At 39.6% G+C, this 17761-nt stretch overlaps 1 protein-coding gene across 1 annotated transcript in view; it reads left to right on the plus strand.

Moving 5' to 3' along the window:
• The window catches only part of C6H12orf4 (chromosome 6 C12orf4 homolog), a 279225-nt gene that overhangs the window by 7773 nt on the left and 253691 nt on the right, over positions 1–17761 (plus strand). The window contains exon 2 of the mRNA XM_053718742.1: positions 842–1031. Within this exon, the coding sequence (XP_053574717.1) occupies positions 854–1031 (178 nt within the window). The 5' untranslated portion in view covers positions 842–853. The remainder of the gene's footprint in view (positions 1–841; positions 1032–17761) is intronic.

The raw sequence follows: 17761 nt of genomic DNA on the forward strand, positions 1-17761 counted from the left end.
AATTAAAGTGAAGGTAAAGTTTTCCGTTTTTTTGCATATTATTAGATTATTTATATATTATACAGTCTGATCGCCAATTTTTTTTTAAGTTTATATATATAAAATGGAAAAAAAAGTATTTGTTTTTACGTGCTCTTCCCTTCTATACTCCTCCCTCCATGAATTTCCTGCTTTCTGAGACTCTGACATATAGAGCGGTCCCACCTGCTCTACACGTAGTTCAAAAGCGCGTTCTCGATTACTAAACAAAATTTGCGCATGCGCACACTGCGTCGTCCATTCAATTTGCAGCCAAAAATACTGTTGCAAGTTTGTAACTAAATACGATGTAGCTAATGTTTTAAGGGGAATCTGTATTGCGCATGCGATATACTGGAACGCGCTTTGCTTTTAATAGAGAGTATGTGAAGGCAACGCATGCGCAGAGTCCAATAATGCGGTGACTTAATATGACGGCCGCCTAACGGCCAGTGTTTCAGTTGGCTTAGAAAAAAACGTGACCGGGCTGAGAAAAAAACATAAAAAACGGGTTGTTTTAACAGTGTTCAGAAAAGGATTAATAAACGGTAAAAACAAAATAAATATAGCGATTGGAAAAAAAATCATGAATTAAAGTCCCATTAAATTACAGGGGAAACAATATAATAGATTAAACTTTACCTTCACTTTAAATGCAAGGGTTGTTTACTGCCCTTGAGGGCTGGAGAACACTGTAATAAACTGTAAATGATTAGAAGTGGCATTTATTTCATCAATAAGAATAAAGTTCTATTAACTTGCCTGGAAGAAGATTTCTGGTGCAAATATAAAATGTAACATTAGACGTTTATTTCATGTTTAGTTTTCATACAGAATGAAGCCTGGTAAAGCAAAAGACTGTTGGACAGAGAAAAACTTTGCATATAATTTCCAAGCTGGAGCTCAAAGCTTTGATCTGACCGTGCCTCTTCAGTTCCCTGTGAAGGAAAACATTGCTCATTTGCATGGACGTCTAATGCTCTTGCACAACTTGCCATGTTTTATAGAGAAAGGTAAGTGCAAGGCCTAATGAGCACCACATCTATATACAAAGTCACATGTTTTGTTTTTATATTTCATTTTTTATTGAGGTTGTTCAAAAATACAGTTTAAATAAATAAATAGGTGTCCAATAGCATATACATTGAGTACATCAATAATTGTTTAGCTATTACATACAAGTGAAAGATTACAATGATGTCTAGAAGTCAAAACAACACCATCATTCATAATACTACTGAACAATAATAACGGAACCTCATTTTTTAAGAAATATATGTGCCTCCAGAACTTCAAAGGGCCACTTATGGACCCAGTAAGTAACTCAGAGGAGGAACTCTAATGATAGATACGGTCACTCTTGGACCTTGGAACTTAATGGAGAAATTATTTTATAACTATTATAAAATTCCTCTGAGGCTTCATTGGGCCACTCTTGGACACAGGAAAATAGACTTAGTTCAGGATGCTAATGATATACTGTATATGGTCACTCATAGACCTCATGAGTGATAAATAATGAACTATTAACTGAAGTAGCTTTAACCATAGAACTGCAGAATAGCTAGTATGGCCAAAGAATCTTTAAACTAATAAGCAGGTAAAGTGCATTCTCTAAAACAAGGGCTGATATAGAGCTCCAGTGAGGAAGGTTGTTGAAAGCTTAAAAAAAAGGCAAAAAGGTATAGAGTATCAGGTTTTACTAGGTATAACAGCTACACTATAGCCGTATATAATATTATGATCAAGGCTCATCTTGGAGACTTAGGGATGGTTTAGGCCAAGGATTGCCTTCAAATAGCAGGGAGAACATAAATATCTATGGAACCATAAAGGAGCAATAGTATGCCACCAGACAACTCAGCTCTACCCATATATTCTATTAACTCTCCATTTAAATATGTGTAGTTGAGTTTGAGATAGGGGAGAATAGTGGGTCTCTAACGGTAGGTGCAACTGTGGCTGATCTATGCTATTGGTGGAATAGGCAGTAGGCAATAACAATTAATGTCGGCTGTATACTGTAGCAAGGATACATCTACAACCCAACCGCTAATTTTCTTAAGCATGAGGATAATACAGAGGTGGGATAAAATACTTTCAATTAAACTTGTGTACTCCCCGAGACACACAAAGATTTTCATTTAGGATGAGTCACTTTCGTACAGAGTATTGAATAAACGACACCCACCAACTAAGGTATAAGCAAAGTGTACTGTAATACTCTAGAGAAAGCTTGATCCTAAGTGAGGCTAGTGCTAGTAGGAGTAGGTATAGTGTACCAATGTAGACACAATATAGGGAATAAGTGATATGTCCATATAGAAATGTCTTATTTATCGGCTTGTGAGCTTCATGGAGACATTTTGCTAATATTAAACACATAATTATTGATGGAAGATGAGACTATACTAGAATTGAAATTTAAAAAAAGGGAAATTTTCTAGTCTATCTCTATACACTCTGCCTAAATATAAGGGAGAAAGTTAGTGGTGAGTAAGAGGTCAGACAATTCCTGTCTTTAAACAACCTAGAATCATCAGGGGCCTTGCTTTGCTGATCTTTAGCTTAGTAGAGAGATAGTACATCCTGTTAGGTTCAATATTAATGTATTTCCCACAATGAACTGTTCATATTCAGTCGGATAACAGTCAGGCTTGGCGGCACATGCTTCAGTGTCTGTCAGTTGTGCCGGTAGCCATATCAAGAAAGTCTTCAACCTCTTAGCCCGTCTGTTCGCCACTTGCTGACACAGTGTTTTCTTGTGGGGTAGCTGCAGCCTGCTCGGAGGGAGCCTTCTCCGGTCCTCCTCAGCCACGATTGTCGAATAATCTGATGTGAATATACAAAGTGCAAAGTAGGAGCGCCGTCTTCATAAGAAGAGTGGCTAAAGTGCGGCGTAGAAATGTATTATAAATGCAAGTGTAACTTTTATATAGAACATGCATACAGTACCTGGCAATATGTCTGACCATGTGCAGTTACAGGATGCGCAAATTATATCAGTTATATTCAATTATAACTGTTATTTTCAATTATAAGCAAGAGCACGTGTTCTAGAAACTTATTAAACAAAAGGTTATACACAAATCAACAGAAGGTGCAAAATAAAATTAAAAAAAATTATACAATAGAGAAATAAATCATAAAGGCTCCACTGTGTGCGATCGTGAACAGTGTGCTAGAAATAAGTGGTTTGTGAAATAAATGTCAAAACATAGCTACTTGTATATAAAAAAAGTAACATATATAAAAAGGAAAGAAAAAGAGTGCCTTAGGGCTACTTTGTAGCGATGTGAAAAATGCAACACTGTCTATTGTAGATCACTGCATGTGCTAACAAACATATAATGTTATAAGAAATTTAATGTTAAAGAAAATAGTGGCTAATAAGAGCTGAGATGAAAAATAAGGCGTGATGTCTAAAAGAGTGTAATGTCTCTTGATCTCATATTGAATAATTGAGAATATCAGTCTTGGCAGATATCTGATAAACATACAACTAGTAATACAATAGTTTACTCTTAACCCTTTATTGGATAAAATGCAGAATGAGTATGATATATCTCATATGTCTCATATAAACTAGGGCTGCAACAACTAATCGGTAAGATTGATCATAAAAATAGTTGTCAAAGAATCTCATTATCAATTAGGTGGTCAGCGATTAGTTTGTTAATTGCACAGCACCATCTGCTTTAGTCCGATGAACTCCTGCACATGGTATTGTGCAAACATTTTTTTTTTTTTCCTATCTGATTAATCGGATGATTATTGTCCGATTTATCGGATAGAAAAAAAGATTAAAAAAATAAACAAATTCAATTTTTTTTGCACAATCTTAGTTGCAGTAAATCATCAGATTAAAGCAGCTGGTGCTGTGCAACTGATCAAATAATCGCTGACCACCTTATTGATAATGAGTTTTGTTGACAACTATTTTTATGATCAAACTTACCGATTAGTTGTTGCAGCCCTAATGTAAACATATTGATGTAGTAGAACGTATTAGAATGTAATAGCGTACAGTAATATAACAGAGCATATAAATATGAGATAACATATGAATGTATTATAACGTATTAAAACGTGGTAATTGCTGAAGCAATAAAAACGACTCAGAACGTAAAAAATGTATTATAAAAATGCAAATGCAACAATAAAAAATATAAAAATGCCAAATGGAGAGAACAAAAAGTTCTGAACATATTCAAATGCTGACGGCTGATCAGCAGTAGAGAATCAAGGGTAATTTGGATCCGGAGACCTAAAAGGAAACAAGTAATACAACCAGAAGTCTGCTACTAGGACAAAGCTCGTAAATGGAAATGTGCTCACCATATGTCAGGCTGGTATGTCGAATGGGGGTCTGTACGTGTTTTGGCCTGGAGGGGCCTTTATCAAGTCTATACCAGCGTGTGTGTCTTTGAAGTATTTAAAGGCTAGTTTAGCCTATCAGAACCAAGGGGAGGTGACAAATTTTGCTGCCCACAGAAATATGGGTGTGTGAGGTTTTGACCAATGAGTAAATATAGAATAATGGCGGCCATTTATAATATGGGCAAGGTTATATTTTTAGTAGTTCTTTAGTGTGGTTTAAAATAATATACAGATCTAAGGTTATTATATTATTTTAAACCACACTAAACATTATAGCTACTTGTATATAAAAAAGTAACATATATAAAAAGGAAAGAAAAAGAGTGCCTTAGGGCTACTTTGTAGCAATGTAAAAAATGCAACACTGTCTATTGTACATCACTGCATGTGCTAACAAACATATAATGTTATAAGAATTATAATGTTATAGGAAATAGTGGCTAATAAGAGCTGAGATGAAAAATAATAAGGCGTGATTTCTAAAAGAGTGTAATGTCTCTTGATCTAATATTGAATAATTGAGAATATCAGTCTTGGCACATATCTGATAAACATACAACTAGTAATAGAATAGTTTACTCTTAACCCTTTATTGGATAAAATGCAGAATGAGTATAATATATCTCATATGTATCATACTCACACACAGTGGAGGCTTTATGATTTATTTCTCTATTGTTTAATTTTTTTACATTTTTTATTTTGCTCATTCTGTTGATTTGTGTATAACGTTTTGTTTAATAAGTTTCTCGAGCACGTGCTCTTGCTAATATAATTGAATATAACAGTTATAATTGAATATAACTGATATAATTTGCGCATCCTGTAACTGCACATGATCAGACATATTGCCAGGTACTGTATGCATGTTCTATATAAAGTTACACTTGCATTTATAATACATTTCTATGCCGCACTTAAGCCACTCTTCCTATAAAGACGGCGCTCCTACTTTGCACTTTGTATTTTTATATTAGGAACGATTGTGTTGGGCTATCGTTCATCTCCAGTGAGCCTGTGCGGTCTTGTCACGAGGCGCAGAACACTATAATTCTTTGTCTAGAATCATCTGATTTGACAGGGCTAGATGTACTAGTAACGTAAATACGGGGCTCTTATTCACTGAAGGCAGCTCCTTTGATGGCTGTAAAGTTTGAAGTTTCTCATATCCTGTAGGGGCGATCGCTAGTGTGGGATCCTTGTTCATCTGAATCTCCTCTAGATGGGTGGGCTGGAACGGTAAATTTTAATCCCCTGTCTCATCCAGAAATCTGAGCAGTACCATTTCACTTTTATCAGTTGCGGCCATGGTGTTGGATCTAGTGTACACTACTTTTCTACAACTCATTTACATATCATATAGCCTCAAAAGTTATCACATTGGTGTAGGCTATCGAAAGTATCCTCCCTGGAGTTACTTACAAACCTTTATAAGAGAGCTTAAACAGCCTTCATGCGACAGTCACATGGTTTTAAATGGCAGAATGCATGTTTATTTCTTTCCTATGGCATGGAGAGTCCACGATTTCATTCCAGTTACTAGTGGGAAATTCAACTCCTGGCCAGCAGGAGGAGGCAACGAGCACCCCAGCAGAGCTGTTAAGTGTCACTTCCCTTACCCATAACCACCAGTCATTCTCTTTGCGTCTATCACGGGAGGATGTGCGAAGGTGTCTGAAGATATTTAATCCTTTAATGGGTACTTTTCCCTGCAAGCAAGGATGTCAATCTCTTTAGTAAGAGTAATGGTGGCGTTTAGCAGTTAGAAGACTAACATTATAATAGAAAACCAGGGTTGGTTACTTCTTTATTTCTCTACAGGTCCCTGTTAGCAGTCAGTTGAGGCTATCAGACCTGCAGCTGCTGTGACTGCTCCACAGCAGAAGACCCTGGAGGGTAAGTCCTTTCAAATCTTATTTCAAAGGATATAGAAATAGCATGGAACAGGACTGGGCTTCTCAGGGACCTTGTGGGACTTGCTACCTTCAGAAGGGGTTCATATTTTAATATATATATATATATTTGTTTTTATCTGATATATTGCGGCTAAGCAGCTTTCTGGCTTTCTGCCAGGCTTAGGGATGTTGCTGCTACATTGCCGGGCATTTTTTCAAACTAGCCCAGGATTATGGTGTTGGGAACTGTGTGTCATGGCGACATTATCTTTCCCTCCTTATTCCCTGCTTGGTTCATTGTTACGGAATATTAAGGTGCTTCTCTTTGTAGGGGCTCTGTATTTTTTGTGGAGAGTGTGTTCACTAACTGTTTATAGCAGCAGTTATTGTAATATCATTTTTAGTGCACAGTTATGTGCTCAGGCCGTTATGCCTGTCAGATTACCATAGCTATTTGCCTCCCTCTGATAAATAGCGATGGCAGCAGTGAGACCTCTCTCACTAGGTCCACTTCGCCAATCATGGTTGCTTAAGAACTTGTATACTTAGCCGAATGAGAAACTCTATTGCAGAGCTTTCCAAACTGTGTTTCGTGACACATTAGTGTGTTGGCAGCTGTGTGTAGGTGTGTCCCAGCTTCAGCACAATTTTTTTTGAATTAAAAATATTTTTTACATTTTTTTTTTTTGGTTTCTGACTTTACGCCTGTCTTTTATGCATATCACCTGGTTGACACATGATTGATACCTAGTGGGTCACAGATAAGCTTAACCTATTGGTGCAGCTCAGCGAGAACTTAAACTATTCCCATTGGTGGCTTTGGCGACACATTGGCTCCTGACTGCACGTGTAGTCTCCTCAATCGGCTCGTGACTGCATGTGTAGTCAGCGAGTGGGACAGCAGTGTGTTTGCAGCCCGTGCAGTGGTCAGTTGAACTCGCTGAGGGCGGCAGTTTAAACGCTGAGCTGAAGTCAGAAGTTTTTTGCAGCTAGCTCCCAGTAGTGCATTGCTTCTCCTGCTTGATATATAGATAGGAAGTGGAAGCTTAAAAATGCTTGATGATGAAATGCGAGTGTCTTTATCTAATATTCCACCAAATATTCAGAAACTGTGTTCATCCCATCAACCTCATACAACCCATTAAAATAGTATTTAGCTATTGGTGATGTTAAACTTTCTTTTAATTCTTGCACATACTGTACATACTGCTACTTGTAAATACATTTCGTTATTATATAATTTATGTATGTGTCCGTATCTCTTAAAACAAATTAGTTTAATCTCCTGTTTGCTGGTACAACTGAATTACTGTGTCACGATATGATGTTGGTCTAAAAAGGGTGTCACCAACATGAAAAGTTTGGAAAGCACTGCTCTATTGTTTGCTCTGTCGGCTATGCTATTATTTGGAGGTGCGCTAAATAAGATCTGTTTCTCTTTGGGGATCTTTTTATTAGTGAAATGAGAATAGAGCGGTTAATAAGGAGTATTCTGTGCGATACTTGTTGTGCTCTTCTCAGACTTATATGGGGTACCTCCGTTTTCATAGCGGCTTATATCCGCAGGCTACAGATGGAGTTTATATGTATATAGTGTTGGCACCATTTTGGATAAGTTAACTATCATAGCGGTTCATTTTCCCGCCTTGACCTCTAAGTTTGAATGCATGAGACATCTGCTTAGGAGTTTTCAGTGCGTTACTTATCCTATAATGTAAATGTCCAAGTGTGTTTGTCCAAAGCTGTAATGCACAGTAGAGACAGCCAAAGGACAAACACACCTGGCCTTCAACACACTGACCTCCTGACATCTGGGACTGAGCCAACTGTGCGTGATGGGGGCGGAGCCATGCAGGCGGGAGAGAGAAAGCTCAAAAGAGGGGGGATAGAGAGAAGAGAGCAAAAGAGGGAGGAGAGAGAGGGAGGGAGAGAGAGAGCAAAATAGGGGAGATAGAGAGAGCAAAAGAGAGGGAGACAGCAAAAGAGGGGGGAGGGGAGATAGAGAGAAAAAGAGAAGGGTGAGAGGGGGAAAGAGGGGAGAAAAGAGGAGAGAGAGAGAGCAAAAGAGAGGGGGAGAGAGAGAGCGCAAAAGAGAGGGGGGAAAGTGAGAGAGCAAAAGAAAGGGGGGAGAGAGAGCAAAAGAGAGGGGGGGGGAGAGACAGTAAAAGAGAGGGGGGGAGAGAGACAGTAAAAGAGAGGGGGGGAGAGAGACAGTAAAAGAGAGGGGGGGAGAGAGACAGTAAAAGAGAGGGGGGGAGAGAGACAGCAAAAGAAAGGGGAGAGAGAGCAAAAGAGGGGGGATAGAGAGAGCAAAAGAGGAGGGATAGAGAGAGCAAAAGAGGGGGGATAGAGAGAGCAAAAGAGGGGGGGAGAGCAAAAGAGAGGGAGAGAGTCCGCAAAAGAGAGGGGAGAAAGAGAGGGGGGAAAGGGGAGAGAGAGCAAAAGAGAGGGGTGAGAGCGCACAAAAGAGAGGGAGGGAAAGAGGGGGGAAAAGAGAGGAGGGGGAGAGAGAGCAAAAGAGAGGGGGAGAGAGAGCAAAAGAGAGGGGAGAGAGAGCGCAAAAGAGAGGGAGACAGCAAAAGAGAGGGGGGGAAAGGGGAGAGAGAGCAAAAGAGAGGGGTGAGAGCGCACAAAAGAGAGGGAGGAAAAGAGAGGAGGGGAGAGAGCACAAAAGAGAGGGGGAGAGGGAGAGAGCAAAAGAGAGGTGGGGAGAGAGCAAAAGAGATGGGGAGAAAGACAGCAAAAGAGGGGGTATAGAGAGAGCAAAAGAGAGGGATGGGGAGAGAGTCAGCAAAAGATGGGGGATAGAGAGAGCAAAAGATGGGGGATAGAGAGAGCAAAAGAGAGGGGGGAGAGAGAGAGCAAAATAGGGGAGATAGAGAGAGCAAAAGAGAGGGGGGGGAAAGTGGAGAGAGAGAGCAAAAGAGGGGTGAACACAAAAGAGGGGAGAGAGAGCGCAAAAGAGAGGGGGGAAAGAGGGGGCAAAAGAGAGGAGGGGAGAGAGAGAGCAAAAGAGAGGGGGAGAGAGCGCAAAAGAGAGGGGAGAGAGAGCGCAAAAGAGAGGGGGGGAAGTGAGAGCAAAAGAGGGGGAGGGGGAGAGAGAGAGAGAGCAAAAGAGATGGGGAGAGAGAGCAAAAGAGATGGGGAGAGACAGCAAAAGAGATGGGAGAAAGAGACCAAAAGAGATGGGGAGATAGAGAGAGCAAAAGAGAGGGAGACAGCAAAAGAGAGGGGGGAAAGGGGAGAGAGAGAGCAAAAGAGAGAGGGGTGAGCGCAAAAGAGGGAGAGAGCAAAAGAGAGGGGGGAAAGAGGTGGGAAAAGAGAGGAGGGGAGAGAGAGAGAGAGAGCAAAAGAGAGGGGAGAGAGAGCGTAAAAGAGAGGGGGAAGTGAGAGAGCAAAAGAGGGGGAGAGAGAGCAAAATAGATGGGGAGAGAGAGCAAAATATGGTGGATAGAGAGAGCAAAAGAGAGGGGGGAGAGAGAGAGCAAAATAGGGGAGATAGAGAGAGCAAAAGAGAGGGAGACAGCAAAAGAGAGGGGGAAAGGGGAGAGAGAAAGCAAAAGAGAGGGGTCAGTGCAAAAGAGAGGGGGGAAAGAGGGGCGAAAAGAGAGGAGGGGAGAGAGAGAGCGCAAAAGAGAGGGGGAGAGAGAGCAAAAGAGAGGGGGGGAAGTGAGAGAGCAAAAGAGGGGGAGAGAGAGAGAGCAAAAGAGATGGGGAGAGACAGTAAAAGAGAGGGGAAAAAGAGAGCAAAAGAAAGGGGAGAGAGAGCAAACGAGAGGGGGGATAGAGAGAGCAAAAGAGAGGGGGAAGAGAGCAAAATAGATGGGGAGAGCGTCAGCAAAAGAGAGAGGAGAAAGCAAAAGAAAGGGGAGAGAGCAAAAGAGAGGGGAGAGAGAGCAAAAAAGAGGGGGATAGAGAGAGCAAAAGAGAGGGAGGAGAGAGAGAGAGCAAAAGAGAGGGAGGAGAGAGAGAGAGCAAAAGAGGGGGGATAGAGAGAGCAAAAGAGAGGGATGAGAGAGAAAGAGCAAGAGCAAAAGAGGGGGGATAGAGAGAGCAAAAGAGAGGGAGATAGAGACAGCAAAAGAGAGGGGATAAAGAGAGCAAAAGAGAGGGAGAAAGACGGCAAAAGAGAGGGGGAGACAGAATAAAAGAGTGGGGCAGGGAGAGAGCAAAAGAGAGGGGGAGAGAGAGAGCAAAGGAGAGGGAGGAGAGCGCAAAAGAGAGGGAGGAAAAAAGAGGGGGAGAGAGAGCAAAAGAGAGGGGGGATAGAGAGAGAGCAAAAGAGAGGGGGGATAGAGAGAGAGAGCAAGGGATGGAACCGCAAAAAATGGCCCGTGTACACTAGCTTTAGGACTAGTTTATATATATATATATATATATATATATATATATATACCGTATATATATATATATATATATATATATATATATATATATATATATATATATATATTTTTTTTTTTTTTTTTATTTTAACCCTACTCCTCCATATAGGATTTTAAGGGTGTTCTCACTAACCCAAATTGTGTTTGTGTTCAACGTCGCTATTTATATCTGTGTTGGTGTTTTATGATTATTTTTTATAATTCAGAACTATGTAAATGTTTTATTTTTCAGGATGCTTTTTTCTCCTGAAAATAGTCTTTCTTAGTATTTGTCGCCACCTGGTGGTAGCTAGGGTAAATGCATGCTCAATTTATTTTATGCATATTTTCTGTATGGATCCTACTATGATAATTCACATTGTTATATTTATGTGTATGGGGACTATTTTAAGTCCTTTTTTTCCTAAGAGATTGCTATTGTATTATGGTAGCATTTTTTTATGACGCATAGGTTTCATTATCAAATTCATACAGGGGTCCTGTATTTTAATTTTCTCTTATTGCGATTTTATTTCCCTATCGTCTGTGACTCGTAGTTTCCAAAGTATTATAGTTCTTTTTTAATACTTCAGATTATGTGTATTCAATCTTCATTACATTTTTCATATTGAGAGATTTATATGTTATATACTTAAGCTATGAAAGTGCCCTCAGACGCTACTATGTTTATAATTTTGCATATTTAATGATACACCTTTTATTTATACAGTGTATAAGATGGTATTAGAAGGCACTAATGTCCTTCTCTGATATCTGGTGGTGGTTACACTACTACTGAAAGGATTTGGTGTCATCCTTATCAACAATTTTGAAGATCCCTCTGTATATTGTATATTATGCTATAGGGGTTTATAGAGGTAATCTGTCACCTGGTGGCGTCTAATAGCTTTTCTCTGTAACTATTCTTTTACTGTTTCTTCACAGTAATAGAGGTTTACAGCTTTCAGGACCTTCGCTAGAGTTCTGTATGAGAAATTCTCTATAGAGGATTTCTAAGCTAGTGCTCCTATCATGCCGCTATAAACATGCCTCTCTGTCATACATTGGCGTATGACTTGTACTGCTCTTACTCCTAAATATATCTTAGTAGTTAAGGGTAAAAAATGTCAACATAATAGCATTATTCTCACTTATTGAGGTGTGATACTTAGGATAGTCCTTTGTCTGTGACATATGGGACACATTTTTATAATCTCTTCATATTTAAGTGATTCTGTAATGTCTGTGACATCATATTTTGTCCTGGGTTATTGTATACATATAGATATTTTCAACTTTAATGTTAAGAAGATTTTTATCTTATGCCTGTGACATCTTATATGGTTTTAGGTCATACATTTTTTTGGGGCGGGCTCCTAGGACCTTAATGTTTTTTCTTGTCCTCTATTATATTTTAAATAGGAATCCTTTCTAAAAGGTTGTGCCCAGGACAGTTACATATTGCCTACTGTAGTAGTCTGATGGTTAGCTTATCGACCTAGCAAGCGGAAGGTTTGCAGTTTGAAATCAACTGCAGCTCCTTGCACCTTGAATTTGTATGCGCAAGCTGTTTTTCATTTTTTAAATCTTATTTATTATTCAGTATTTGGCAACTTCTTTTCTGAGAATTGTGTCAGCAAGTACTCATGGTACACAGGGAATATTTATAATTCCTGTTTTTTTATTTTAGTCAAATCGTCCATTTTGCAGCACTCCCTTTCAGCCTGGAGACGATGACTAGATCTCAGGAGTTTGCGGTGGCTCCGTACCTGGACAATATCTTTGTTCAGGTGACATCTCTTGATTTAACATAAGCCCATATGGATTTTCTGTTGTCGATTCTCCCCTCTCTCTGGTGGAAGGTGAATCTGAAACAGAGTTCCTTGGTGCCAATTACCAGGGTATGTTTTTTGAGGACGATCATAGATTTGATCTCCATGAGGTTTTTCTTGACGGAGTTCAGAAAATTCTAACTTTGTTGCCTATCTTTTTCTTCTGTCCTCTATCTGTCCATCAGTGGGAATGTATATGGAGTAATTGGTCTAATGGTGGCTTTCATGGACATTATCCAGTCTGTTCGTTTCCATCTGAGACTTCTACAGTTATGCATGCTCAGACATTGGAACGGAGACCCCTCGGATTTCTCTCAGAGGATAGTCTTAAACTCAAGATCAAGAGACTCTCTATCTTGGTGGATTTCTCAGCATTATTTGTTTCAGGGAGCTTGCTTCCTGGGACTATCTTGGGAGATTGTGACTTTGGATGCCAGCCTGTCGAGCTGGGTAGCAGTGTCACTTCCTCCACCCATATCTAGATTCTCTGAAACTGATTGCTTGGAGATTGAACACCTAGTCTTAGCTAGGCACGATTTTTCAAAGAGGGTCATTACTACCATGCTCCAAGCATGTAAACCTGTTTCTCGTAAGATTTACCATAAGGTATGGCTTAAATACTTTTAATGGTACGCATTTAGAGGTTTCTCTTGTAGGCGGGGGGAGGATTCTCCGCATTTTATCCTTTCTTCAGGGTGGCCTGGAGAAGGGTTTGTCAGTCACTATTCTGAAGGTTCAGTTTTCTGCACTGTCTTTTCTTTTACACAAACATTTGGCAAATCTGCCAGATGTTTAATCTTTTGTTCAGGCCTTTGGTCAGAATCAGGCCTCTGTTTAATCTTTTTGATCCTCAATGGGGTCTTAACTTAGGAGTTTTACAACAGACTCGGTTTGAGCCTATGCATTCAGTTGATATTAATTTGTTATCCTGGAAGGTTTTATTTCTCCTCGCTTTTCTTCTGCTCGTAGAGTCTCTGCACTTCGGCTCTACAATGTGATTCTCCTTACCTTATTTTTCATGCGGATAAGGCTGTCCTTCGGACTGAGTTGGGATTTCTTCCTAAGGTAGTGTCGGATTGTTACATCAATCAAGTTTTTGTTGTTCCTTTCTTTTTATCCTTTCCCCCTTTCCCTTTTTCTCAGAAGGATCGTCTGTTACACAACCTGGAGCTTCTTTTTAGCAAATTTTCAAGGCGGCCACATGGTCCTCATTGTATACTTTTTCCATATATATTCTACAAATTTGATACTTTTGCCTCGGCTGAGGCTTCCTTTGAGAGTAAAATTCTTCAAGCGGTGGTGCCTTCTATTTAGGTTTGCCTGTCTTGTTCTCCCTCCCTTATATATATGTGTGTGTATGTATGTATGTATGTGTATATATATATATATATATATATACACAGTATCTCAAAAAGTGAGTACACCCCTCACAGTTTTGTAAATATTTTATTAAATCTTTTTATGTGACAACACTGAAGAAATGACACTTTGCTAAAATGTAAAGTGGTGAGTGTACAGCCTGTATAACAGTGTAAATTTGCTGTCCCCTTAAAAAAACACAACACACAGCCATTAATGTCTAAACCGTTGGCAACAAATGTGCGTACACCCCTAAGTGGGAATGTCCAAATTGGGTCCAAAGTGTCAATATTTTGTGTGGCCACCATTATTTTCCAGCACTGCCTTAACCCTCTTGATCATGGAGTTCACCAGAGCTTCACAAGTTGCCACTGGAGTCCTCTTCCACTCCTCCTTGACGACATCACGGAGCTGGTGGATGTTAGAGACCTTGCGCTCCCCCACCTTTCGTTTGAGGATGCCCCACAGATGCTCAATATGGTTTATGTCTAGAGACATGCTTGGCCAGTCCATCACCTTTACCCTCAGCTTGTTTGGCAAGGCATTGGCCATCTTGGAGGTGTGTTTGGGGTCGTTATTATGTTGGAATACTGCCCTGTGGCCCAGTCTCCGAAGGGAGGGGATCATGCTCTGCTTCAGTATGTCACAGTACATGTTGGCATTCATAGTTCCCTCAATGAACTGTAGCTCCCCAGTGCCGGCAGCACTCATGCAGGTCCAGACCATGACACTCCCACCACCATGCTTGACTGTAGGCAAGACACCCTTGTCTTTGTACTCCTCACCTGGTTGCCGCCACACACGCTTGACACCATCTGAACCAAATAGGTTTTTATCTTGGTCTCATCGGACCACAGGACATGGTTCCAGTAATCCATGTCCTTAGTCTGCTTGTCTTTAGCAAACTGTTTGTGGGCTTTCTTGTGCATTATCTTTAGAAGAGGCTTCCTTCTGGGATGACAGCCATGCAGACCAATTTGATGCAGTGTGCGGCGTATGGTCTTAGCATTGACAGGCTGACCCCCACCCCTTTAACCTCTGCAGCAATGCTGGCAGCACTCATACGTATTTTTGCCAAAGATAAACTCTGGATATGACGCTGAGCATGTGCAGTCAACTTCTTTGGTCGACCATGGCGAGGCCTGCTATGAGTGGAACCTGTCCTTTGAAACCGCTGTATGGTCTTGCACACCGTGCTGCAGCTCAGTTTCAGGGTCTTTGCAATCTTCTTATAGCCTAGGCCATTTTTATGTAGAGCCACAATTCTTTTTTTCAGATCCTTTACCATGAGGTGCCATGTTCAACTTCCAGTGACCAGTATGAGAGAGTGTGAGAGAGATAACACCAAATTTAACACACCTGCTCCCCATTCACACCTCAGACCTCGTAACACTAACGAGTCACATGACACCGGGGAGAGAAAATGGCTAATTGGGCACAATTTGGACATTTACACTTAGGGGTGTACTCACTTTTGTTGCCAATGGTTTAGATATTAATGGCTGTGTGTTGCATTATTTTGAGGGGACAGCAAATTTACACTATTATACAGGCTGTACACTCACTAACTTTACATTGTAGCAAAGTGTCATTTCTTCAGTGTTGTCACATGAAAAGATATTATAAAATATTTACAAAAATGTGAGGGGTGTACTCACTTTTGTGAGATACTGTATGTACAGTATATATAAAGGATTCTGAAAAGCAAAATGATTATAGAACATTTGATGTATTTAGTGTGTGTTTTTGCATTGAACTCTACAAACAAGTTTCCTGGATGGTTTGCTGCCAGGTCAAGAACCTTCTGAAGAAGTCGCATAGCAGATTGTTAGCGTGGCTTTGTACTCACATGATCTTGGAGGAAACAGACAGCTGTCAAAACACCTGACTCTAAGCAACAACCCTAGATAATTAGGAATCTGCCACATATTCATGCATTGCAAAAAATGTTTAACACTTTAATTGCTGGTTGTTAGATGAAGTGATGGATGTTAAAGTGTGTGTATGTAAAAAAAAACTGTGAAAGGCACTGCTCCAAAAAAGTGAATACATTGCTGTTGTAACAGCAGATGTACAGTAAGTACTATTGAATCAGTTTGTGTATTATTTTAAATAAAACAGATGGGAAGATCATTTGGCAAGATTAGCGTATCTGTATGTCTGCTAAATAGGCGTGTTCTTTTAAAGGGACAGTAAACCTTCAGAATAAAATTAGATCTTTCAAAAGAACAGATCTAAACTTTATATTTCGTAATTGCATGTTATTTTTTTATTATTGAATGTTCAAAAAACTGTTTTTTCTTAAATTTTTCTTCAATTGCACTCCCTCCGTTTTGCTAATTATGCAAAGCCATTCACGGATGGCTCTACATATAGCCCTCGGAAGTGTGCACCTCCATTTTAATCCCATAATTATCTTCTCTGGCTAAGATTTCAGTAGGAGGAGTATTTCTTAGCTTTATCAATACACCGCAGAATGGTAGTCACTTCATAACGAACAGTAGCTTGTGAGAGACTGCAGTTTAGCGCAATAGCCTTACGTACATCCTGCATGACCTGTATAACGTAATTTAATTAAATCCCCGTAAGCATAAGAGCATATAATGCAGATTTATACTCTTACACAGTGCTTTAAATTTATGTTCTCCATTTATTGAAATGTGAAATAAAAAATTCTACACAAACTTTCAGCATTGCCATATATTACATGTCTGATAACTACTATATTATGCGCTATGAGCTGACTGGAGTGCTGCACTGTCAGTTTACTAATGGGCAATGTAGGGGCTAATTGTATAACACACGCTTCCTTACAAATTGACATCTGTGTATGTTAGAAACCTATTGAGCATAGGAACGGGATCGCGCTTTGCCGATATCAATATTCGTAGAGCTAATTAGTAAAACCGCTCTGATTGGTCAATATCTTTCAGTAATTTCTGTGACTATGGACAGGGGCTGTCTGCTACTGAGAGAGCGCGGCATGTTTGGGGTTTGTAAAATAAAGGAAAAAAGAATATAAGAATTAATATTTGAAATGATGTATTACTCTAAAGTTGTTAATTATAGATTTAGTAAACTAAAGATGTAATATAATTACTCAAAGTTTTCTGACCCTTTAAGTTCCTAAACCACTGTGAATTGGATATAGAAGTGATGCCCTGATCTAAATGTATGTCTTTCTATGCAAAAATAAACTGTTCTAGGCAAAAAAATCAAATCAAGTATACGGATCAAAGCTTCAGAATAAAAGGATGCAAGAGGGGACAGTCTAAATGCAAACGTCACAGATAAAAAAAAAAAATTTCTTTCATGTAATTGGCAAGAGTCCATGAGCTAGTGACGTATGGAATATACAATCCTTACCAGGAGGGGCAAAGTTTCCCAAACCTCAAAATGCCTATAAATACACCCTTCACCACACCCACAATTTAGTTTTACAAACTTTGCCTCCTATGGATGTGATGAAGTAAGTTTGTGCTTGATTTTTATGATTTCTTCTATGATAAGCGCTTCTAAGAATTCTGAAGACCAATTCCTCTCAGAGTACAGTGTTTGTCAGAGGGATGTGCAGAGAGTATCGCTTATTGATTTTATGGTTTCCCTCGTGGGAAATCTTTTCAAGGGTTCTCTGTTATCGGCCGTAGGGATTCATCTCCTACCTCCCTTTTCAGATCGACGATATACTTTTATATACCATTACCTCTGCTGATAGTTTTCAGTACTTGTTTGGCTGTCTGCTATATATGGATGGGTGTCTTTCGGTAAGTATGTATCATTATTTAAGACACTCTCAGCTATGGTTTGGCACTTTATGTATTAATATAAAGTTTTAAATATATGTATTTTACTTATTTTTGCCGTGAGTCAGGTCTATGTGTATTTCCCTTTGCAATCTGGCAGTTTCGTTATG

This window comes from Bombina bombina, chromosome 6 (assembly GCF_027579735.1).
Source record: "Bombina bombina isolate aBomBom1 chromosome 6, aBomBom1.pri, whole genome shotgun sequence".
Lineage (NCBI taxonomy): Eukaryota > Metazoa > Chordata > Amphibia > Anura > Bombinatoridae > Bombina > Bombina bombina.